The sequence below is a fragment of the Arachis hypogaea genome, chromosome 17 (genome assembly GCF_003086295.3).
Source record: "Arachis hypogaea cultivar Tifrunner chromosome 17, arahy.Tifrunner.gnm2.J5K5, whole genome shotgun sequence".
NCBI classification, from domain to species: Eukaryota; Viridiplantae; Streptophyta; class Magnoliopsida; order Fabales; family Fabaceae; genus Arachis; species Arachis hypogaea.
Window position 1 is genome coordinate 129,055,370 of NC_092052.1, and position 25,833 is coordinate 129,081,202.

The 25,833-nt window shown below is 29.0% G+C and overlaps 2 protein-coding genes across 4 annotated transcripts; both read left to right on the top strand.

Moving 5' to 3' along the window:
* Positions 1–558: 558 nt before the first annotated feature.
* LOC112767327 (transcription factor MYB53) lies at positions 559–2,828 on the top strand. Its single transcript, XM_025813193.2, has 3 exons — positions 559–749; positions 843–972; positions 1,751–2,828. The coding sequence occupies exons 1-3, from the start codon at positions 617–619 to the stop codon at positions 2,613–2,615; spliced, it is 1,128 nt and encodes a 375-aa protein (XP_025668978.1). The 5' UTR covers positions 559–616; the 3' UTR covers positions 2,616–2,828.
* Positions 2,829–22,478: 19,650 nt separating this feature from the next.
* Positions 22,479–25,557, top strand: LOC112764649 (probable protein phosphatase 2C 10). 3 transcript variants are annotated; one of them, XM_025810359.3, is made up of 5 exons: positions 22,479–23,072; positions 23,196–23,371; positions 24,234–24,473; positions 24,583–24,859; positions 24,976–25,557. In XM_025810359.3, the coding sequence occupies exons 2-5, from the start codon at positions 23,333–23,335 to the stop codon at positions 25,266–25,268; spliced, it is 849 nt and encodes a 282-aa protein (XP_025666144.1). In that variant the 5' UTR covers positions 22,479–23,072; positions 23,196–23,332; the 3' UTR covers positions 25,269–25,557. The 3 variants fall into 3 exon arrangements, with proteins under 3 accessions (XP_025666144.1, XP_025666145.1, XP_025666146.1); XM_025810360.3 differs by having other exon boundaries at positions 22,722–23,132; positions 23,260–23,371; XM_025810361.3 differs by having other exon boundaries at positions 22,752–23,072; positions 23,260–23,371.
* Positions 25,558–25,833: the final 276 nt, after the last annotated feature.

The following is a 25,833-nucleotide window of genomic DNA, read 5'->3' on the forward strand; positions in this document are numbered from 1 at the left end:
CATTATTTATTCATCCAATATTCAAAGCACACAATTTATTGAAGAACAGATGCTCGAATTGGTTTTTAAAAAAATTTAGATAAAAAATTTTGATCCCTAATAAATTTGCCTCTTTATCATTTTAAAGGAGATTAATTTATCTTGTAGTAATATTTTTTAAGAACCTAATTGTTTTATAATAAAATTTGTCAGAGATTTATTTGTTCGATCCGTGTATTAAAAATTTAATTGAAAGCGACAGAGTGATCAATCTATTCGACGAGAATAATTTTTAAAAAATTATAAAAAAAAATTATAAAAAGCAAAGTTTCCATCTAAAATTTTTTGGAGATCAATTTATAAGCTTACTCTTTATTTAATTTGAAGGGTAATATGGTCAAGGCACGAGACATTTTATTGAGGATATAGTTTAACCGGATATGGAAGTGTCCAAATCTTTTACCAACCTAATAAAGATTTGCAAAATGTATACTTTAATAGAAATAATGAACAACAAGCTAAACTAAGAAGCAAGCAAAAAGAATAATATTAATGGATATATAAATAGTGTGGCGCAGCCCCTTGTTAGTTTGATTTGGTGCGGTAAGAGTGGAAAAAATTAAAAAGACTGCACAATATGGGAAGGTCTCCATGCTGCGATGAGAGTGGCCTTAAGAAAGGTCCATGGACTCCTGAAGAGGATCAAAAGCTTGTTCACCACATTCAGAAACATGGCCATGGAAGTTGGAGAGCACTTCCTAAGTTAGCGGGTCAGCAAATTATAATTAAATCTCTTATATAAAGTTTACAATATTAATTTCTTCATCATGATGTAGTTTAATTTGTTGATTTTGTTGATGCAGGTCTTAATAGATGTGGCAAGAGTTGTAGACTTAGGTGGACTAACTATTTGAGGCCTGATATTAAGAGGGGCAAATTCTCCCAAGAAGAGGAGCAAACCATTCTCCATCTTCATTCCATTCTTGGAAACAAGTACTTTCCTAATATATGCTTCCCATCTCACTTACACCAATTCTTTTTCTTCTTTTATTTTTGAATAAATTACTATTTATATCCGTGAAAGATCCAAATGTTAACAAATGTATCATATAAGAATAAAACGACAATTGTACCCACGGAAGATAGTTTCCATGTGCCAAAAATATCCTAACGGACTAATTGTGTAACCAACGTCTGGGTACTCTTAGCACACGAAAGTCATCTTCCATGATTATAATTGTCATTTTATTCTTATATGGGTACATTTCTCAGCATCTGTATCTTTTATGGGTACAAATGGTAATTTATCCTTTATTTTTTTAGTAGAGAAGAAATTCAAGGGTTTTTAGTGAGCTAAATTCTATTCTATATAGCTTTTGTTTCATTATTCAGGGATAAAGAAAATGCATAAAAAGTTCTTACTTTTGGCAACAATTATGTTTAGATATATTTTTTTATTAAAGATATAATTATTTATGTGTTAGTCTTTAATAAGGTGAAAATTTAGGTGCAGTTAATTTCACGTAAAGTTGATAATTAAGAATCGTTGAATAAAAATTTAGTCAAATCATTTAACGGTTCTTAACCGTCAACTTCACGTAAGGTTAATTACCGTCAACTTCACGTAAATTTAATTGTACCTGAGTTTTATAATTTTAAAAAAAATAAATATCAAAATTTTTATGACTTAAAAATTTAGAATTTGTTTTTTTTTTTTTTTAACCCGAGTAGAAAGAATGGTTACCAATATAAGAGCAATATTGTTGAACAGGTGGTCAGCAATTGCGACCCATCTTCCGGGGAGAACAGACAACGAGATAAAGAATTTCTGGAACACTCATTTGAAGAAGAAGCTGATTCAGATGGGTTTTGATCCAATGACTCATCAACCAAGAACTGACCTTGTTTCTACCCTCCCATACCTCATAGCTTTGGCAAGCATGATGGATACATCATCATCATCAATTGATGAACATGCTCTGAGCTTACAAGCAGAGGCAATTCAAATGGCAAAGCTTCAGTACCTTCATTACTTACTCCAATCTTCTTCATCAAATTCCAACCTTGCCTTCGACCATAACAATCCCATCAACATCACAAACATGGAACCTCCTTTCAGTTTGTTAAATGTGAAAGAGAATATTAATACTAATAATAATAATAATAATAATGGTCCTTCTTCATTTCCTCCTCATCATCATCATCATGGGAATGGGATTCTTATTGATGATGATAGTAGCTGTCAACCACTCCACTACCACCCAAACATGCTATTATCTCACTTTTTAGACCCACCATCACAACAAGTCTCTTTCAATTCCCAATCATGTTTGAATAATATTAATGAGCAAGGTCAAGGTTCTACTACTAACTATGCAATCATAAGTCAAATGGATCACACAACAGCTGATGATAATTCCTCCTGGATTGTTCCATCTTCTACTTCTCCATTATCATCTATTGCTCCAAATAATAATGGACCCTCTACTACTACTAGTAACAATAATAACAATAATAATAATCCAGGAGATACAAGCAGCACCACTTCTAGCTATGGAGGACCTGCTTCTTCCTCCTCTTCTTATTGGTCTGAACTCTTTCTTGTGGACCCTACTATCATGCATGAGCTACCTTAGTATTATTTTTTATTTTCAGATTATAGTTGGCACTGTATTTGGTGTGTGTGTGTGTGTTTTTTTATTTTATGCCTTCATCATCATCACATTATTGTTTCTTGCCACTTCTTTCAAATCAACACACATCTACATATATATAGGTTATATATATATATATATATTATAGTATGTATAAATATGTATGTATTACATGTATGCGTATTTATATAATTGATACATGTTTGGTGTACATATAACTCTTGGAAAGATTAGTAGGACATAGTATATGAATGTCAATACAATTATTTTTCTCTTTAATTATCTATGTTTATTTGTTATTAAATTAATTAGATTTCTATGCATTGAATTTGAATGAAAGAGGTAACGGCTCAAACTTTTTTTTTTCAAAAGTAATTTTATGATATAATATAATTTAGAGTTTGATCCCTATTTATTTTATAAGAAAAAATTTTGCAAAGATGAATAAATAAAATTATATAAAAAAAATTTATATATCTCCTCTTATTAATTTAAAATTTTTTAAAAAAATAATTTTATATTTTTTTTTAAATTAATTCATTCAACTGCTTAAACCCTATATATAATTTGAAAGGTTATTTGCATAAATTAAATAAATCAATATGTGTTTTATGATTTATACATTTATGCTTGAAATAGCTATAATTATAAGAGATAAACTCAAAGATCAGTATATTTTTGCTTTTAATAAATATTTTTAGCTATAAACTCAATTTTTTTAGTTTAATAATCTAATAACATATTTTTAGTGTATATATTTAAATATTATTAATTAATTATTGATAAAAAATAATATGTTCTATTAATCTTCTAACGTTCTAAATAATGTTAGAATTTCCGATTTCTCATTCCACCAATATCAAGGGGTAGAAACTAGAAAGTGGATCCTGCTTCAAGGAAGGAAACTAATAAAATTCTTCAGGAATTTGACCTTTTTGAAAAATTATTACAACTGGCGCACAATGCACATTGTTAACTTCCATATGAATTATATATCAACAAACATGTATAGTAGTTTCTGCAGTAAAACGGAAGCAAATTAATCATGGCTAATCAAAGGTTTTCACAGTTCTAAAAACCGTGGCTAATGAACCAAAAGTCATGCTAATAAAAAAAAATATTAGAAAGATAATAACATAGAATTATTTTCTTTAATTTAATATTCATAATTATATATATATAATATCTATAATTATATATTTATTACGGTTAAAATAATTTTTTATTTTAATAGTAATTAAAGAATATAAAATATTTTTTAGATAAATTGTAATGATATTTTGATATTTTATTGATATTAAAATATAAATTAAAATTTTTAATTATTTTTATTGTCTTATTTTAATTATATCAAGTATTTAAAATATTTTTTTGTTTTAATAAATAATAATATATACTATATCTAAATTTATTTTAAGAATATATGTTAAGAATAAGACTGGACACGCTGACACGTAATGGTATTTAGGTGTGTTCAGGTGTGTCCGGAGAAGAATTTTTTATTTTTTATTAAGACACGGTTGGACACAGCAGGCATGCGTGTCGGACGAATGTCGGTTCGGACACGACAACTCAGCGAAGTGTCCATGCTTCATAGCATTATTCTAAAAAAAATTAAAATTCTCCTCTCTAGCCACAGTAGTTTTGCGAGCTTTAACTATGATTTGTTTTTTTCCGTAGCTTAAACCCGCTTCTCTTGTAGTGAGAATGTATGGCTGCTATAAATTAAATAGAGAGAAAACAGTTAAGAATTGTTTTCTCATCAACCAACTCAAAGGGTGGTTTACTTAAGAATGTATATATAAACTTAGTTACTCGAATCAAGTATGGGGGATAGGAGAGGTATATCACTCTTGTAAATCATTCAAGTAAAATACGTTCTTGTATCTAGGACAATGAAGGAAATATATTGATATAATTACAATAATTTCTTTGCTTTGGCCTCTTAAATATATTTGCTAATTGATCAGACGGAAGAGTATTAGAATCTTAATTAATTTATTTATTTTCCAATATAGGATAACCAAATTAAGTACTTTGCCGGTATATATTTATAGAATAATGTCAAGTGTACATTAAAATTAGTCAAAAAAATTAGTTATTAATATAAAATATAAGTTAGAATATAAAATATACATTAAAAATAAGTTAAACGATACATATATTTATACATAAATATATAGTGACTTATTTTAATGTATAAATAGTATTTTTTATATTCATATTATACTATAATTATGTTAAAGATATAACAGAAAGTATTATAAATATTTATATTTTAAAATGTTTCCTCAATTTTTTTTTTAAATCTGATATGTGATTGATTTTTTTTTATAGTTTGTCTTATCTTATTTTTTTTGTATTTTAGAGTAATAAGAATCGAAATTTAGATTTCTTTGAGAATAAAGTGACAATTAGGTTATTGAGAATTTTAATTCAGATTAATTAATTAGTCTCTAAAAAAAAGTATCAATTAGGTCTTCTATAATAACAAACGATAAACATATTATATACTTTTGTCTATGAATTGTGTAAAACGAAATCAAATTGTCCATGTATTTTATTATCTATAATGACATGTTTTGTTATTGTCACATAAATATAAGAACGATGTCGTTTTAGATAGCGAAACATTTTTTATCTTTTAAGTTTTCATAACTCTCACTAACTACTTTCTATTTACTACATACAGACCCTAACGAAACAAGTCAAGTTTTACTTTAGAAGTTGTTATCTCTGTAACATTTTCTATAATCAGACACATTACGATAATTAATAGTACACATAAATATTATTGTTCGATTTTACATGATGAATTGACAAAATGACGTAATATAGATTAACATATTGATATATTTTTTTTAAAGATCAATTAATTCGAAATTAAAATTCTCACGAATTAAATTGTCACTCTACTATTTTTTTATCATAAAATTTTAATATTATATTATAAAATCACTTATTTCAAAAATTTAAAATATTAAAAAATATATATAAATAATTTATCTCCAAAAAAATATAAATTTTAGATAAAATTAGACCATGTAGATTTGTAATAACTTATTAAGCTTGAACAATATCAATGAGACCAAAATCTTTTCAAATATATAAAAAAGAAAATCATACAAGAACATGTATATTTAAAAGGAAGGGGAGGGGGATGACTGCTGAAAAGGCAAAAGTAGCAAAAACCTTTGTTTCCAATAATGATGAGCAGTTAGATTTGATTCCTTTTCTATTAAGAAGTTGACTGCTAATTAAGCCTTGGATAAATAAATATATATATAACACCCCTACACTACACAACACAACACATTACAAAGTCTTGGTATTGAAGGTGATGTTCAACACATGTCCATTCACAAGTGGGAGTATATATGCCTTGTCAAATGTACTTGTGCAATCCCATTGGTTGGGGTCAACATTGTCAATTGTCATGGTTGTCAAAGTAACAAAGAAAAATCCATGCATGTGGTTAGGTTTGTTCTCCTTCTTCCTTCCTCTCTCAATTTTTAAGTGTAACGGGAAACTTTTTCACCACCTAATCCTACCCCATGGGTTGTGTACCACTTAAAGATTCTTATGTCACTACCACAATTTAATTATGTTTAGTTTTTAAAATGAGATTTTTAACGTCTAAAGTAAGCGTTTTAGTCTTATAGACTTAGACCCCTGCATGCTTTTTTTATTCGTGGACTTAATTACGGAAAAAACTAAAAAATCAGTCAAATTTATTGGTTTTTTTTTCAGTATTTTTAATTAGTAACTCAATTTTTTTAGTTTATTAATCTAATAATATATTATTGACTAGTTATTAATTAAAAACAATAAATTTTACTAAATTTTTAGTATGACTCATTAAATATTACTATTTAATCATATATTCTTTGATATATCAATAGAAGTTATGAGTATTTGATTTAATCAATCATAATTTTAAAAATATTTTAAACACCATCTACTAATAATAATGACAATGTGTGTATCCACAAGAAGTATTATATATAATCAATTCTAGGCCATTATAAAGCCAATAGAAGTGACGATGTGTCCTGCGAGTATCAACATCAGTGAAGACAATTATGTAATAAACAAACTCATTCATAATGATAGAAATTTATATCTCTAATATATTTTTTATATAAATTTTTTTAAATTTTTTATGAATTGTTTTTAGACTTTTTTCTTTTTTGGCCTAGTGCTAAATTTTTTTTTGAGATCAATAAAGATTAAATTTTAAAATTTTTATTCATAGAAATTTTAATGACTAATATTATATTATAAAATTATTTTTTTTAAAAAAAATTTAAATTAATAAAATGAGATATATAAATGATTATATCTTTAATAATATTTTAATACAGTTTTATTATACATTTAAGTATTTTTGTCAACCAAATCTAATTAAATTGGTCCAAACCTAACAAAAATTACTCACAAAACGTATGTGTGAATAACGTACTTCTTTTTTTTTTCAGCATTTCTCGTTCTTATTCGCGCGTTTCTTTCTCATCGTTATTCTTTTATTGCTACGGCTGTTGTTGCATTTTTTTTCCTCCTTCTCTTTTTGGTAGTTGCAGTATTTTTTATTTCTTCTTTTTTATTTGATTTTTTTCTTCTCTTTTTTTAATTATTTTTTTATTCTTATTGAGAGGATAAAATAAGAAAAATTATGAATAATTGAAACAAGAAGAAGATGATTAAAAAAAAGAAGAGGATGTGAAATTTTGAATTGTATAGAATTTATTCAGAAAAATAGCATCAAAATTTTTTAACTGTGATACAAAAAATTTCTTAATTTTGACATCGAAAATTTTTAATCGTGACACAGGTTCTTATTAAGAGGATAAAATAAAAAGAATGATGAGAATGTGAAACAAGAAGAAAAAAGAGAAAAAGATTATGATGAAGAAGAGGAAGAAGAAAAAAGAGAATTTTAAATTGTGTAGAATTTATAAAGAAAAAAATCCCAAAAATTTTTAATTATGACACATAAAGTTTCTTAATTTTGATACTGAAATTTTTTAATCGTGACATAATTTTTTTAACTAATTTTTTTATCATTGAACTAATTGAGTAGTATTGAACTCATATATAAGATGTCTAACTATTTTTGTGTTCTTTGTAACATATTGTTGTATTTTTTTTATTCCAAAATATATTTGAATGTCTTTTGTTGGTTGAGTGAGTTAAGATTTTAAATTTGTGATTTTTTAAAAATTTCTTGTGTCAAATAAAAAATTTCAGTATCATTTTCAACAGATTTTTTATGTCATTAACCTAATATTCTTGTGTCATTTTTGTTATTATTAAACTAATTCAATAATATTGAACTAACTAAAAAGAAGATGATGATAATGAAAGTAATGATGATGATAACGATAGAGGAGAATGAGAAGAAATCAAACGAGAAAAAAAAAGATAATAAAAAAAGAAGAAGGAGAAGAAGGATGAAAAACGAGGAAGAGTAGGAATAGAAAAAAGGAAAAAGAGAAGGTCATAGAAAAGCGAAGGGATGGTGATGATAATTATGATATGATGATGATAATAGAGGGGAAGGAAAAAAAAAACAAAAACATAAATATACGTATATAAATTTGACTTAATTAAACTTTTAAAAAATAAAACTTTGGTTGTTTAGTAATTTTTATTCTGATATAAAAAATACAAAATAATAGGCATATCGATAGTAAAATAAAGATGTTCTCCGTCTGAACAATAATAATCGTGAGACTATATTTTGGCAAAGAGGTAATGGCCGCCGGGCTGAGGTTAACACAATATGCACATGTGAACTTCTCACAAAACTAAAATAAAATAAAGTTAACAATCTTATTTTTAAACCCCTTCAAAAAAAAAAAGAGAGGCATACATAAAACAAGTTCTCCTAAATGTTTAATTATTAAGCTTTTAGCCATTTAGGTAGAAACATATAAATAATTTTATATTCAACATTGACTAATTATCATATCACTATTAAATGATATCCGATTTTACTTAAAATAAGACTACAGCAAATCTAATAATAGTGACCGAGATGTAAGTCTAAATTCTAATGGATATAGTACATACAAATAATTCGCTTATATAAATTAGTTTATGACTTTATGTTCATAAAAAAAAGGGTAAAAGGTTGCTTAATTAGTTGCTTCAAGAAGTGATGAGCTACTTATTAGTACTAAAATGTTAATTTTAAATTAAATTGATATTAATTTTGAAATAATAATGTGCTACCTACGACAAGTTTTAAATTGTGTATATCTAACCACTCTATAGGTGTTTTACCTAGGACCATCTTATGCGAATCCCTGGGTGTTATCTTCTAGCTATTTATTTACCTTACTTCCTTTCAACCCAAAATTTATTCCTCTAACCACTTAGCTTCAATTATTTGTTATTTTCATTGTACTGTAGTCACCTAGTATAATATAATAATTTTGAGTCTCGCTAGGAAGACAATGAAGTATCTATACAATATGTATAATGGGCTGTTTATTTGGCCCAATATGTATTAATAATGTAAATTAAACATTATTATCCCTAATTTTTAGTTGTTTTTTGTGATTTCTACCCCCAATTTACTCCAAATTCTTTTACATTAACCCTTCGTCACCCACCATTACCTACCCTCCAAAAAATCCCATTGTTTGTTCCGCAGAAAAACCCCTTTTTTCGCCGCCCCGCCGTGTGCGCAGCAACCTGCGTTCTATCGCTCTGTTTCTGCGTGACGTGTAGCTTCCGTTCCTGCCGACCGGAACTGTTGCGCTCCGCCTCCTTGCGCCAACACCCTCACCGGAAGAACCTCCGTCACTCCTCACGCGGCCGAACATCCATGACCTGTAATTGTCAGCGTCGTCGACGTGAGTTGCAGCCCCGAATCCCGCGCTCGCATCATCCCAGCACTGCTGCCTGGGTCTTGTTGAATTACTCGAAGAATAAATATTCACAAAAACTGAGAAAGTGAACATCCAAAATCATACAAAAACGAACATCTAATGTGAACGTGTATAAATCATAACCCGCAATCATTGTCTACAACTAAGCACTCAAGAATATTCATCCACGTTCACAGAAAAAGTGAACATCCGGCGACAGGAAGAAGGCACAAACTGGCTGTGATGGAGGCGTTGGACGTCCGGGTTGCTGCGGTGCTGCAAGCTTGATTCACACAATATGCGCGTCCTCCCTACGTACGGTGGCCTATGAGGACGATGGCGCCAGTGGGAAGAGTGTCGGCGCGATGTCCGACGACGACTGGTAACCGTGGCGGCACTGTACCAGTTTTTGCTTCGAGGAGAGAGTGAGAGAAGAGTTTACATCGTATTGAGAGAGGGAGATAATCCTAATTTTATTCTGTCAAAAATCATGATTTGATTCAAATTTTAAATGAGAAACTACTCAAAATTAATTAATTGCCATAATTACTCAAAATTAATTAATTGCCATAACTAACAGGGATCATGATTTAATTCAAATTTTAAATTGAAAACTACTCAAAATTAATTAATTGCCTCTAATTTAATTTTAATTTTAATTTAATCCCATTATACACATCGTATAAAACATACATTAGCTCCTCGCACTTTTCCTAATATAAATTCTTTACTATGGATATACTTAATATATTGCGCACTGGGGGTACGTTAGACCTCTGCCATTTAATTTCTTTAATATTATAAATTTAGGATGAAGGAAAAGTATAAGAATAATTTAAAGATTTTAGTTAATTTTTTTAAAAATAACAAAAATTTAAGAGTTGGATATTTTTGTGATACAAATATCATTTTTTATAGATATGAGTTTAATTTTATTCTTTTGTAGATAATTTTATAAATATTTTGAACATTCGTAGCTAAATGAAAGTGTGTTTATATTTGATATTCACCAAGCTGTCATATATTTTTATCCGATCCATCACAATTCACAATATATATATATATATATATATATATATTCTTCCAAAGAGAGACCTAATAATATGTCCCGTTTTGTCTTTACATATTGATGAATTTTATAAAACAGTAAAATATTATTTTTGTTCTCAATATTTAAGCTAAATTTTATTTGTATTTTTAACGTTTAAATTATCATATTTGTATTTTTAATATTTATAAAAGTGATTTAATATTATCCTATCATCAATTATACCAATAAATTAAATTATATTTTTCAATTATTCTCACTTTGATATATTCATTCTCAATTAGGCCCCATTTAAATGAATGCGTTTGATTTCAATATTGTACTCACTATTGTGTTCAGGTTCAATTATGTCTTTAAAAAAATAAATTATGTAAATATTGCAGGGATTAGTTTCAACTTTTGATGCGCTATTATCCGGAGTGGATCATCGATTTTGTGCCAGACATTTATATTCTAACTTTAAGAAGAGATTTTTAGATCTCCAACTAAAGTTCGTAATGTGTAATTGACGGCAGGATAACATTGAATCACTTTTACAAACGTTAAGAATTAGGGGTGTTCACGGATCGGATCGGATCGATCCGATTGGATATGGCCGTAAATTCGATCCGATCCGCACAATTTTCATCGGATCGGATCGGATATGATATCCGATCCGCGTTTTTTAGTGCCAGATCCGATCTGATCCGATCCGCAAATCGGATCGGATATCGGATATATCCGCATAATTAAACCTTCTCTTTTTAATCATATTTCTATGTAAAAAAATTCAATAAAAATATTTCTTTTATACTTTTAAACTTATTTATTCCTAAAATATTTTTAATCAAACTCTTTCTAAATAACAAAAATAAAATAATACAATATATGAATAATAATTACTAACTAAAACATACAAACAAGTAAATATAATATCAAACATATATATTTATTTATTTTTAATTATTATTGTGCGGATCTGTGAATCCGCAAATCGGATACACGGATGTAGAGCAGATATCCGCGATCCGATCCGCAAAGAATGCTGATCAATTTCGATCCGATCAATTTGCGGATCGGATCGTATCCGCAATTTTCGGATCGGATGCGGATATTTACCGCGAATCTGCAGATACGATCTAATCCATAAATACCCCTATTAAGAATACAAATAGGACGATTTAAATGTTAAAGATACAAATAGAAATACGTTGTTCTATAAAATTATTATTTTATTGTGATATGTTTAAAATCCTACTTCCCGAAGTGTTGACTCTAAATTAAACTTTGAACATGAAATATCGAACAAGGTAAATTTTGTCTACATTATTATATTGCAAATTCACTTTTACTCTCATCATCTTTTTTTTTTTTAGTTTTTTTCCAATAATGCTATTTTTAGTAAAGAAACAGTTGATTTATATTAAGAAATGATATTTATGATACTTCTTTCTTTTTCTCTCCTATTTATTAAGAAGCTGGCGTGTAGTTTCCGGGTAAAACTGTAATGTTAATCTCAATTTCCCTTTGTTTATAGTGTAATAACTAATAAGTAATAACTGTTGGTAAGATTCACAGTATGCTGATTTTTTTTTATTTTTTTATTTTTTGGGACTTGCTATGCTAATGTTTCAATTATTTTTTCATATGGTGACTAATCCCTTAAAAAAAAAAGTGTTTCTACTTTCACCAGTGTTGTGAATACATGGATCAAGATACTGTGGACTGGGATTTAACTCAAGAGTTGGGCTTTGTTTTCCTTGTCAGTTGTTGGGTTTGGGATCATCTTGTTTTTGGAATGTATATAGAGGCCGCACTGCAAGATTCTGAAAAGTGCACCCAAGTTCAAATCTTAGTTATAAAATCACATGGAGAGGGAAAGGAGTGTGTCATGTGTGTTTTAGGGTATAACTTGTCCAAATATATATATAGGCAAATTTTACTCTATCCTCTCCCAAATAAAGAGTAAATTACCTATAAAATATCTAATAACTATTGAATGAAATAAATTATATCATTATGATTAACACTAATTTTTAATTTAACTTAAGTAATTAAATATATATATTTTTTAATTATAAGAGTTACAAAAGATATTTTATTTTATATTTTTAATTTTTTTTTAAATCACACATATATTAATTAGATCTAACAATACAAAAAATTAAAAAATTAAAAAGAACAAATAAAAAAAATCAAAAGGTCGAATCATAAATTTAAAATAATGAAAAAAGAAGATAAGGTGTTAATTAAGTAAGGACTAAGTCACCAAAAAAAAATTAAGTAAGGACTATAGTTGTTAATAGAGTTGATAATTTGATATAAGAATTACGTAACTTTGTAGGTATGAAATTGAAGTGGTTTTACTATAATTAATTAGTTTAATTGTCAAAACTCAAGTTAAATTAAGAGTTAATATTAATCATTTTAATGACATAATTCATTTCATCTAAATAACTATTAGATTTATCATAGAAGGTAATTACTTACATTTTATTTAAGAGAGAATTTGGTAGAATTTACCATATATATGCCAATTTTTTGGTGTGAATTATTTTAGTGTCAGATTTGTCTAACTATCTTTTTAAGGTAAATTTTTAATATTTTAAAATTATTTATTTTCATATTACGTAAATTAAATATTGACTTTTAATATTTTTTAATAAATTAGACATCAAAATTTAGACACTATATATAACAATTACTATATATATTGAAGATTGTAGAAGACTTAGAGAAGGGGGATTTAATTTATGACCTTCTTTTACTTTAATAAAATGACCCTTTAATTTCAAACTTTAAATTTGAATCTGTTTGAATTTAGCAGTGGAACATTTATGAGACAATTTGGTTTTGTCTCATGAATTTCAAAAAACAGAACAGAGAAGAGAAGAGAAGAGAGAAGCTGACACCATCATGTATCCTGGTTCAGTTGCCTTGTGCAATACAACCTACATCCAGTCTCCACTACAACAGTGGTGGAATTTCCACTATACTTAAAGTATTACATACACCAATTCCAAAGGATTGACACAATCCTTTCCCTCTCAAGTTCTAACCTAACTTGACTTGGTTATGCTGATACCTAACTCTTCACTCTTAGTGCTATCTCAATTAAGAAAGGAGTACCTTACAGGTACGGGATACAAGACAATAGAAACAACCTAAAGAAATCTGAAATTACTCTATACTTTTCACTCAAGTGTATCACTAAGCCTTTTATCACTCTTTGAATTTTTCATAAGCTCTCTCTTTCAGCCTTTTACCACTCAAGAAATTACAGAGAGATATACGTTGAAAATTAAATTACAATCTGTAAAACATGAAGAAGATTAATGCTTCAAAGCCTCTGTTGCTATAGGTTGAACCAGATTCACTTGACTTTGATTTAGTTCTTCATTCTGGCGGAATGCCTCTTTAACTAGAGAGCACTGTCCAAGTTGATGAACTCTTCAGAGAAAACTTCTCAGAACAAAAACTTCAAACCCTAGTTCTCTCTCCTTACCTTCAGAAGCATGAACAATTTTCTTTTGTATCTCCTTGCATGTTGCTGAGTTGCTTCCTTCCAGGTCAACTCTTCGAACTATGTGCTTCACTAACTTACCCTTTCACATTCTTCCATTAATCTTCAAAATGAGAAAATGAAATAGATCTCTTTTGCTTGACCGAATGCCTCAGAACAGCAAAGAAGAAAAGTTTTCAATGACAATCCCACATCTAAATCTTTGTGATACTACTTGGTCCTCAAGAAACAATTTTGGCCTTTGATTCACAGTAGTGTGTCTCAGAAATCATTTTTTCATATGTCTCAAAATGAAGTAGCAGAGAGTTGGAGAAGGAGGAAAGAAAGTAAGATGCATGTAAAAGGAAATGAATCACCTTTAGCCTCTGTCTTAACTTGATATGGTTTGATTTGGGTGATTAGACCTCAACCTTTTTACTTAACCCTTCTCTTTCTTTCTTCTTCGATGATTGACTTAGGAACGAAGCACTCTCTCTCTTCTCTGAGTTCTGACCGAAATGAAAAAGGAATGTTGCTTTGGAGGCAAGCACTTGGAGAGATTAGCTTGAGAGAATTACATTGGGCTTAGGTTGGCTTTGATCCAATTGACTCAGCTGAATTTCTTGCTTTGATTTCTTTGGACTTCTTTTGTTTAGACGGCCCACCAGTAGATTCATTTTGTTCCATATTGGGCTGCTATTATGTTTGCTAATTATGGCCTGCATCACTATCAAAAATAATTAAAACTAATTGGATGATTAGCCTACTAAAAATAATGTTTGTCATCATCAATTTAATTTAGTTAATTTCTTAACTTAACATATGTATATGTAGTAATGTATATATGAAGTTGTTAGTTAAAAATTTTAAGATGATTTAACATGTATATTTGAATAACTTATTATCAAATAACTCTCAACTATCAATTTCATATAAAAATAACTACAAATGTATTTTTATCATAAATTAATAACGGTATCAAAACGAACACCTTTCTAAAATTTATTAGGAGTGTATATATAGGGATTGAGTCTGATTTTTTTTATTAGGTCATATGTTTATTAAATGGATGGTTTTAAAAAAAAAACAAAAAATAAATAGACATTGACCTTTTGTCTCGCGGATATTTAAACTGTGTTTATTTTTAAAAACATGATAAGACAAGACACTGATAAAAAGATACAAAGGATAGAGAAATAAAATTTTGTGTTCTTGTATTCTATTTGGTGATAAACTAGAACAAATTATAAAAAATTATTTTATTTTCATTTTTTTCATTCAAAAAATTTGAGAAGAAAATATAATAATAAAAAAATATGATTATGAAAAATTAACAAGAATAATAAAAGAAAAAATAAAAAATAAGTCGTATCCCTTGTTAATATCTTTGTATCATTCCTGTCATGATGGACACAAAATACACTAATTTAGTGTCTCTGGACATAATGTCTCTATCCATGTTTTGTATCTCTGTGTCCCTGTTTTAGTGTCCTGTCTCTATAAACAAACGCAGCTTTAAGTTTCTGAGGATTTGAAAATATATTTAAGTCCTTGACCTTCTCAAAACTTGGACATATCGATCCCTGGGTTTAATTTGTACTATTTTTAAAAATTCTTCCACGTGTGTATCCGTATATTTGCCAAGTCAGTACAATAGAAGTCACGTTTGATTTTTTTTGTTGTTGAATCTGACAGACTCAAGTAAACAGAGGGATCAATGTGTCCAAATTTTGAGAAGATCAGGGACTTAAATATATTTTTAAATCTTTAAAAATTTAAATATCTGTGTGCCAAAAGGTCAAGAACCTATTTGTCTTTTTCTCTTAAAAGTATTTATGATTCTCTAAGAGATAAATTTAGTTTTTTAATAATTGATATAAGTATTAAAAAATAATTATGTTAAATATACATTAAAAATAGAGTTTTACTTAGACAATAGAACCATGGCTCCCAAAAGATTTTATAAAATATTAGTAATTCTTCTTTTTCAGAAAAAAAAAAGTAACTCATCAATTGGTTAAATTGCTATGCTCTTAAATAACTTATACTATGTTCAACATTTACCTCAACATTCACTCAAATTCTTTACTTTAAACATAATGGGTGAATTGGAATTTTTGACAAATTGAACTTAAGAAATCCAGTATCATTATAATAATTAGTATTCACACAACCTAAAACACAAAAAGCAATTGAAACTCTTTTAGGAAACATATAAAAAATATCTAGACAATTAATTTTTATATGGTACTAACCTTAGTTTAGTATTTTCTTTTTATAGTTAGAGTATTCATTGTCTAAATATATTACATATTGTCTATTTTGGCCTCCTAGAAGCTTTTTTCAAGTTTTACTACACTAGTGTATAAAAAATCAGCACTAAATTAATTATTTGTATAAAATATATATTAAAATATAAAATTTATATAAAAAACATGTTAATCAATATAAGTATTTATACACAAATACACAATATCTAATTTAACGACTTGTTTTCTGTTTGTACATTTTTTATTAAGTAATGGTGTATGTGTTGTGTCTAAGAATGGAAATCATATCCTCTCTATAAATGCGATTATGAAACAAAAGCTCCTCATATCAATGTGAAAACAAACTAATTAAAGGTATAGCATATAGCTAAGTAATGTACCTGTATCAATGTGTGACTTTTAAACTTTGAAAAATGAAACGAAACCTTGTCATAAAAATAAAAAACTTGAAGCGCAGCAATCCTACAAAAATGGCTTAAATTAAAAGAAAGTATATATAGACAAGATGGCCTGCTATTAATTTAATTTGACTTGTTCCAATGGTCAAATGAACTTTCGGTTTTCTTTTTGAATAAAAGTAACTATTTTTATTTGTCTATTTCTTATATTAGATGAATAATATTTGGCGGTCTAATAATTAATAGTAAAATATTTGTTTCAACCAACAAATTGCTTTGTATATATTGAGTGAAATGAGTAATTGAGTACTAGCCTTTTCATAAATTTCTTTGTTTATGATTATCATATAATGTTCACATGCTACAATAGGGTTTATATTAATTTGGGAAAAGGACCAGTTATATTACAAAACGACCTGAAAAATATTAATTAAAAAAATGGATTACACATCTTTTAATATAATTAAAAAGTTTATATATACAATAACAAATCAATATAATTTATATCATACAAAACAAATCTAGTGCCGAGAAATATAAAACCAGTTAAACAACAATAAGGCCCCATCATTTATGATTAAGATTTTTCTTCACCTCGCTATGGTAGCGTTTGGTAGAGAGACAGAGACGAAAAGATTAAGACTGAGAGACAAAGACTAAGAGACAGAGATTGAAATAAATCTCAGTATTCTGTTTGATACAAAATGGGAGACAGAAATTGAAATAAGAATGAAACTCTAATTTAATTTGCACAAAGAATAAAATTAGAATTAATTAATTGAAATAAGAATATTTTAGGTATAAAATATTATTAAAATTTCAGTCTCCATCTCTAAAAATTTTAGTCCCATGTGTTCCTATATTTTAGAGGTACTAAAATTTTAGAGACAGAGACAAAAATTTTAATATAAAAAATTTTAGTATCAATCTCTGAACCAACAAACATGATATTAATTCTCACTCTCTCACTCTCTGTCTTAGTCTCTCAAAATAAACGCTAGATATGTGTAATTTCTTTTGCTGCCTCATTGGGTCATTGTTCACAGGTAGATAATTTGGCAGATATTGGATTCTATATGAAATAATGGTGATGATATGAGTTATTTTCACGTAATTTATGCTGATGAACAATAATTCACGACCTTCGGATAGCAAGTTGACACTGTAGAACAAATGTAGCACAACCATCCTTTATTTTTATATATATATTCCATGAAAACTTTCATTTAGTGGGAAATTATCAATATATTCTCGGTGCCGTATTATGAGAATCACAGGATAAATGAAGCTACAATTCCGGCACAAAAGCCTACCATAGCCTCATCATATTCATATATATCATGAAATTAAATCATACATATATATAATCCATTATTGGCCATCATGGGATCGTGTGAACTATGCTTCGTTTCTTTAAGAATCTTGGGAGGGGTTATCATTTCTTCCTTTTAATTGTTTTCCACTTTCCTACAAGCAATGGCATTGGATTCTACATTTACATGCTAAGCATAGTGTCCAAAGTCAAAACATTAATTAAGTAAACCTTATTCGTTTCCAAGGCTAGAGATCATGTATTTATGTTAATTAATTAAAGCAGCAGCTTTATTTCATATATTTTTCGTCTGTTATAAAATAAATATCCATTTCCAAAACATCAATAACAAAATCTTATCCTATTAAATAATTCAGTCATATATAGATTACACGAGATTATTGAATTTTATATGGATAGATCTTCTTTACCCATTTTATATATAATTTTTTTGAGTCTTCCTCTATTTTTTTGTTCCCTATTTAATTTTCATCTCATCCATCTTCATAGTTGAATATTCTATCAATTTTTTTTGGCATGTCCAAATTACTTAAAATGAGATTCTACTAATTTTTCAATTGTTAGAAACAAGAGATAAAACTGGAGGAAGGATTTATGTGTCTATTCAAGTTGTGTGGAATGATACAATATAGAAGGCTATTTATAGGGGCTAAGAGAATCATAATAATAAAAACGTAATCTCCTATAATAAATATTCAGATATACTAAATAATTCTAATTGATCCTAATTGATCCTAATTATATTCTAACATCCCCCTCAAACTCAAGTGACAACTTGAGTTTGAAACTTATTTAAAACAACGAAATAAAGAGAAAAAAAGCTGCATAAACTGATAAAACGGGTGCAGACGGAACTGCCAGAAGGAAGCGCAGATGGAACTGCCGCTCGTCTGAAGGAAGCGCAGACGGAACTGCCGCTTGTCTGAAGGAAGCACAGACGGAACTGCCGCTTGTCTGAAAGAAGCGTAGACGGAACTGCTGCTATCTGAAGGAAGTGCAGACGGAACTACCAGAAAGAAACGCAGACGAAACTGCCAGAAAGAAACGCAGACGGAACTGCCACAAGGAAACACAGACAGAACTGCCACGAGAGAACGCAGACGGAACTGCCACGAGAGAACGCAGACGAAACTGCCACGAGAGAACGCAGATGGAACTGCCACGAGAGAATGCAGACGGAACTGCCACGAGAGAACACAGACGGAACTGCCGAAAGAGAGCAAAAACTATATGATTTCTTCATGAGAATAGGTAAGCAGCGGATGACAATGATATTTGATCATTCGACTCAAAAAAATACAAGACAGAGAAAATAGGCTAGTTGGTGAGGTGAAAAAGCATCAAAGGAGTGACAAAAGGGAAAGAAGAATGTCATAGAAAAAAAAAGTGCAAAAACTACGATGATTTCATCGCAAGGAAAACAACCTATTCTCTTCAAGGAGGATATCATGGCTCTGATACCATGTTAGAAACAAGAGACAAAACTGGAGGAAGGATTTGTGTGTCTATTCAAGGATTTGTGTGTCTATTCAAGTTGTGTGGAATGATACAATATAGAAGGGTATTTATAGGGGCTAAGAGAATCGTAATAATAAAGACGTAATCTCCTATAATAAATATTAAGATATACTAAATAATTTTAATTGATCCTAATTGATCCTAATTATATTCTAACATCAATAATAGATTTTACTCCAACTTTATCTTTTAAACTGAGTTTGTTTACAGAAACGGGACACTAAGACAGAAATGCAAAGACACAAAATCGTGTTTGACGGATGAAATATGAATAGAGACATTGTATCCAGAGACAAGGCACACAACTTATTTTTTATTTTTTCTTTCATTATTCTTGTTAATTTTTCATAATTATATTTTTTATTATCATATTTTTCTTCTTAAATTTTTTAATAAAAAAATAAGAATAAATTAGATTTTCATAATTTATTCTATTTTATCACCAAACAGAATACAAAAACACTAAATTTTATATCTCTGTCCTTTATATTTTGTTTTAAGTGTCTTGTCTTTCTGTTCTCAGAAACAAATTCAATCGTATATATCTTTATTTCTTACTTTGTCCATACGTACCTGGCTTCATCTATCTCAACACTCATTTCTACCACATTTAACATAACTGATCTAATGACAGTGCGATAACATTTATCTTTTAAGTTTTAGTGATGTCTTTTTCTTACTTATAAAATCAAACACTCTGCTATTTTGACCAACTCATTTGAATCTTATATTTTATATTTTATATTCTCTTCAATTTTTCTATTGTCTTGTATGATACATCCAAAATACTTAAAATGTTTTACTTGTGATATGATATTTCCTTCCATTTTTACTTATGTATTAGTATTTTTTTTCTCGCAAACTGAATTTACATTCCATATATTCTAACTTACTGCAATTTATGACATAAACTGTACACCTCCAAAGTTTCTCTCTATAAATATATTAATTTATTATTTAAATCCTTCTTTTGACAAGATGATATTATCGAGAAAAAAAAATCATGTATCATGGTATAGATTTTTGGATATATTTAGTAAGTATTTCTAAAATTAATATAAAAATATATGAAATTAAAAATAATCTTTGGTGTAGTTCTATATCAATTTAAAAAAAATAATATAAATTCATTTTTTTTTTAACTTTAATGTATTCTAAAAACAAAAAAAATAGTTCTTAGTAACCAAAAAGTTCTCAACATGCATGATGATATATGCACAATCAGACAACATATATGTTACTACATAAGGGTTTCTTTTGTTATATGCATGATATGTTGCTAGTAATTAGAAAGAAGCTAAGTCATAATTAGATGCATACTAAAAGAAATGTAGAATATCACTTTTATATATGTTATGCCGCATATTTATGGTAAAAGTCTCTTCCCTCCTTGCTTTATTAGTTAAAAAAATGCTTAAATTTTTAATTTATGTAAGTAATGGTGTATGTGTTCTATTTAGTAATCGAATCATATCCTCTCTCTAAATAAGATTATCAAACAAAAGCTCATAATATATATCAATGTGAAAACAAATTAAGGCTATAGCAATATGTGACTTTTAAACTTTGAAAAATAAAACAAAAGCTTGTAATAAAAATCAAAGCAAACTTGCAACTATTATGCAAAAAATGGCTTATATTAAAGAAATTATAAAAAAGATGGCCTGCTGTTAATTGACTTGTTCCAATGGCCAAAAATTAACTTTTGGTTTCCTTTTTGAATAAAACTATCTTTATTTTATTTGTCTTATTCTTATATTACGGTCTAAAATTCTTGTTTCAACCAACAAATAACGTTGTATATTGAGTGGATGATGAGTACTAGCTAGCCTTGTCATGAAAGAATTGTAAAAGATGATCATCATTGAATATTGATTATACAATCAGAGTCAAATTCGGACCAATTCAATTCATTGGTCAACGACCTATGGTTTTGATTATTGTAATCACTGAAAATTTCAACTACTTGATGAATAATGCACTAGAAAAACAAGGTCATTTCAATTAAACTACCTTTTATAATTAATCATATTGATGTTGATATATATTTAAGGAAAAGTCTAGAGGACCAACAACTTTGTTAAATTTTGGCCAGCATATAACTAGCAAAGAAAAGTAAGTCATTGGATGAAATTTCACACCATTAAAACCATCATTGATAGCTATTTGATGGCTACAAATCATAAAAGTTGCTGGCCTCCTAGCATTCCTCTTAATATAAATAAGAAATATGAAACCTAAGTTAAAGGAATTATTTTTGTTAATGAACAAAGTATTTTAAAAGTACTTATTATATATATTTTTTTCTTTTTTTAGAAAAAAGTTCAAATGTCCATTATATTAAAATTCTCTAAGATTTTATTTCTTCTATCACTTCTTTAGAAGTTTTAACACGTGTCTTTACTCATTAGCAAAATGGCTAAACCTTGTTGAAAGCCCTCTTAATTAGTATCTATGCTTTTTGATGGAATCATAAAGATTTGAATATCACTAATACCATTTTAATTAACCATGTTTGAAATGGAAAATACGTCTGCAATTCAAAAGATATATTAAAATTAAAAGATAAAGCCAAAAAAAAAATAGTGTGTCAAAGAAAAGGGGGGGCGGGGGGAATGAAAATTAGAAGAGAGGACCCTAGTATATGATATGTTACAAATTACAATAATGTGACACCTAATATTGAGGTCCAAATATCATTAACCCAAAATTTAGAGTTAAACTATTCTGATGAGGTGATAAAATTATAAAAAAATATTATATATATATATATATATATATATACACATATATTCTTAATGTATATTTTATACAAATAATTAATGATTTATTATTGACATTTACGCAACATGGTTGAAAAGTTATATATTTCAAGTTTGCAAATTCTTATAAGTTACATGTATGATGTATCCGATAATAACCCTAAAAAGACACACCCTATCCACACTATTTTATTCTCTTTAAAGAAAACAAGGAATCACCCTGCAATTTCCCTCTGCAAGATCATAAATAAAATATTTATTTTATTATGTTTTTAATATTTAGCGAAGATAAATGGTTGGATAAAGCAGAGAGACAAAATCAGTAAACAATAGAAGCCAGCAAAGTCAACATTGCTCTGTTTTTTCCTCTTCGTATCACTCTCTAATTAAAAAAAGAGGAGTATATATCTTTTGTCTTTGTGAAGTTTAAGGCTTCCGAAACGGTTACATAATAAAAATAATAATAATAATATCAATACACAAGAGAAGGAAGAAAAAATAACACAAGCTTCCTTTTTGTCTCGCACAATAATTATCGTTTTGTTTAGATTCTCCCACAAAAGATGTTCTCCCTCACTCCTTTTACTATGTTTCTTTTTTGTCATAATCATCATCATAGTTCATATATATATAAAGCTTGTGCGAACTAGGAAGCTGAACAGAGGAAAAGAAAGAGAGAAAGAGCGTGAGCATAAACTATCATCTAATCAATTCCCAAGTTGAATTGAATCCTTTCTGAATTTTGATTGGATAGGTGAGCTGAGATTCACTCACTGTTCTGTTCTGTTCTGTTCTTATGCTTTGGCTTTATGGGGTAGGTTTGTTGTTTATGAAAATTCTGCTTTTGACTATTGGATTTTTGTTTTTGACCATGAAGTTATTGAATTTGTAAAAGTGCTGTGATTTCCTGAATTGGGTTTCTCTCCAAATTTGAATTCAAGATGTCTGCAGAGTAGCCTATGCTGAAAAATAACTGAAATCATTCCACAAGTTGCTCCAAAGCTGTTCTTTTTCATGGCTAAGTTGTGCTGTTTCAAGGCTTCTTACTCTCAGGTAAGAAAATGTGACATTATTCTCTAGTTCTTACTGAATTTGATGCATATTCAGTTTTCTGTGGAGGACTATTTCCATGATCAACTTGAATTTAATGTGTTTATATTCTTGTTATCGTTCAGTTACTTTGGAGGCTAAACTTCAGTTCTTTTTCTGAAATTCCTAGTTTGATGGAAAATATTGAATTTTTTAGTGGTTTGGAATGATAAATGATTCAATGTTCCTTTATAATTTATCTTGAATTTCTTTCTAAATCTTGAACTTCTAGCTTGGTTAGCAATTTTGGTGAATAATATTATGGTGTAGGTAGGAGAGATTATTAACCGATTAGTTGCCTCATTAGTTGCATGTCACATCAATCTGTCGTTTCCCAACCACTTTCTTTTTCTTTTTATGCAACTTCTATCTTCTTAACCACAATAAATTTTTTTTTTTTCAACTACTACTACTTTTGTATGCAACTTTAATCTTCTTAACCACTACAGATTGATCTGTTATGCAAACAATGGAGCAGAATAAGAATAGTGACTTAATCAATTTTGATATGTAATGAAATACTTGTTTTGTCTGAATCTTCATGCTTTGGAACTTATAATTGTTTTCAATAATAGTCACTCAAATACCAATTAACTTACAAACCCATTTTCTATTGTTCTTGGAGCACCCATGACCACCCAATAGACCAAATGACTACTGCAATAGCATGTTGTTAATGATATATCATCTGAAAATATTCTTTGAACATGTATCATATTTTATATTGATATTCATTCTATCATTTTTAGATGTTCAAATTATTGCAGATGTTTTGAGAAAGCAAACAAATTGTTTTATTTTGAAATCTTGTTTGGCTGCATTATAGCTTGTAGCAACACGTTCTTCATCAAGCACTGGTAAGGGGAAAAACCATGATGGGACAGTAAAGTATGGTTTCAGCCTAGTGAAGGGGAGAGCTAATCATCCAATGGAGGATTATCATGTTGCCAAGTTTGTGCAGATTCAAGACAAAGAATTGGGTTTGTTTGCAATTTATGATGGCCACCTTGGAGACCGTGTTCCTGCCTACTTACAGAAAAACTTGTTCCCCAACATTTTAAGGGAGGTGGGTTTGTACAATTCCATATGTTTCTATGCTATTCTCCTTGATATAATGAGATAATAGAATGCATTTCTTGTCCCTAAAGAAATGTTTGTTTGAATTGATATCTCAGGATGAGTTTTGGGAAGACCCAACTTTATCGATCTCAAAAGCATATGAGAGCACAGATAAGGCAATTCTATCACACAGTTCCGATTTGGGGCGTGGTGGATCGACGGCTGTGACTGCAATATTGATCAATGGACGCAGGTTGTGGATTGCTAATGTTGGTGATTCAAGAGCTGTTCTTTCAAAGAAAGGACAAGCTTTACAAATGACCACAGACCATGAACCTAACACTGAACGAGGTAGTATTGAGAACAAAGGTGGTTTTGTCTCCAATTTGCCAGGTAACTTTCTCCATCCGAAACAAATACACAAAACATTACATGAATGCAAAGGTGTTTGAATTAGTGATGATTTGAGGATGGCACTAACATGAACAAATTAATGAATGAATGCTAAGGTGACGTGCCAAGAGTGAATGGTCAACTAGCAGTATCACGTGCGTTTGGAGATAAGAGCTTAAAGTCGCATTTGCGGTCAGACCCAGATGTACAAACAAGTGATATAGATGCTGATACTGATCTTCTAATCCTTGCAAGTGATGGACTCTGGAAGGTAATGACAAATCAAGAGGCAGTAGACATTGCCAGAAGGATGAAAGAACCACAGAAAGCAGCAAAGCAATTAACTGCTGAAGCATTAGAAAGAGACAGTAAAGATGACATATCTTGTGTTGTCGTTAGATTTAGATGATCATCATTATCTTTCAACACATACACACATACATACATACATACATACATTCATGCATACATTAGTATATCACATAATTGGTCTAAATTCGTGGTTGAGTCAGTTATGCAAAGCTGTAAAAGTGCCTTTTTTGTATTAGATTTTGTCCGTGTGAGAATGTCCCATTTCTTTATGTCAAAATCTGTGCTAGTGTAGTGATTGTTTGGACGGTGATTGGTCCTAATCCATGGCTGTTACTATCATTTGATACGAATGGACCCTATATATCTTTGATGTTTTGATTTTGGTCCACACGTCTTTATTTTGTTCCATCGTTCCAAATGGGGAAGGGGAGAGGGCTGTGCACCTTGGTCCTTCAGATGGTTTTCCAAGAAATACTTTGAGTAGTGAGAACACTTGGAAAAGGTATCAAGGAGTTAATGATTTCTTAATAATTGATTCATCATGATCTACCTTTATCCCACTTATGAATATTAGTCAATGCTCATAAAAAGATGGAAAGAGAATCAAGTCAGAACAAACAATGCGTCAAGCGTTAGCTATCTTTCTACATCAGGCAGCAAAT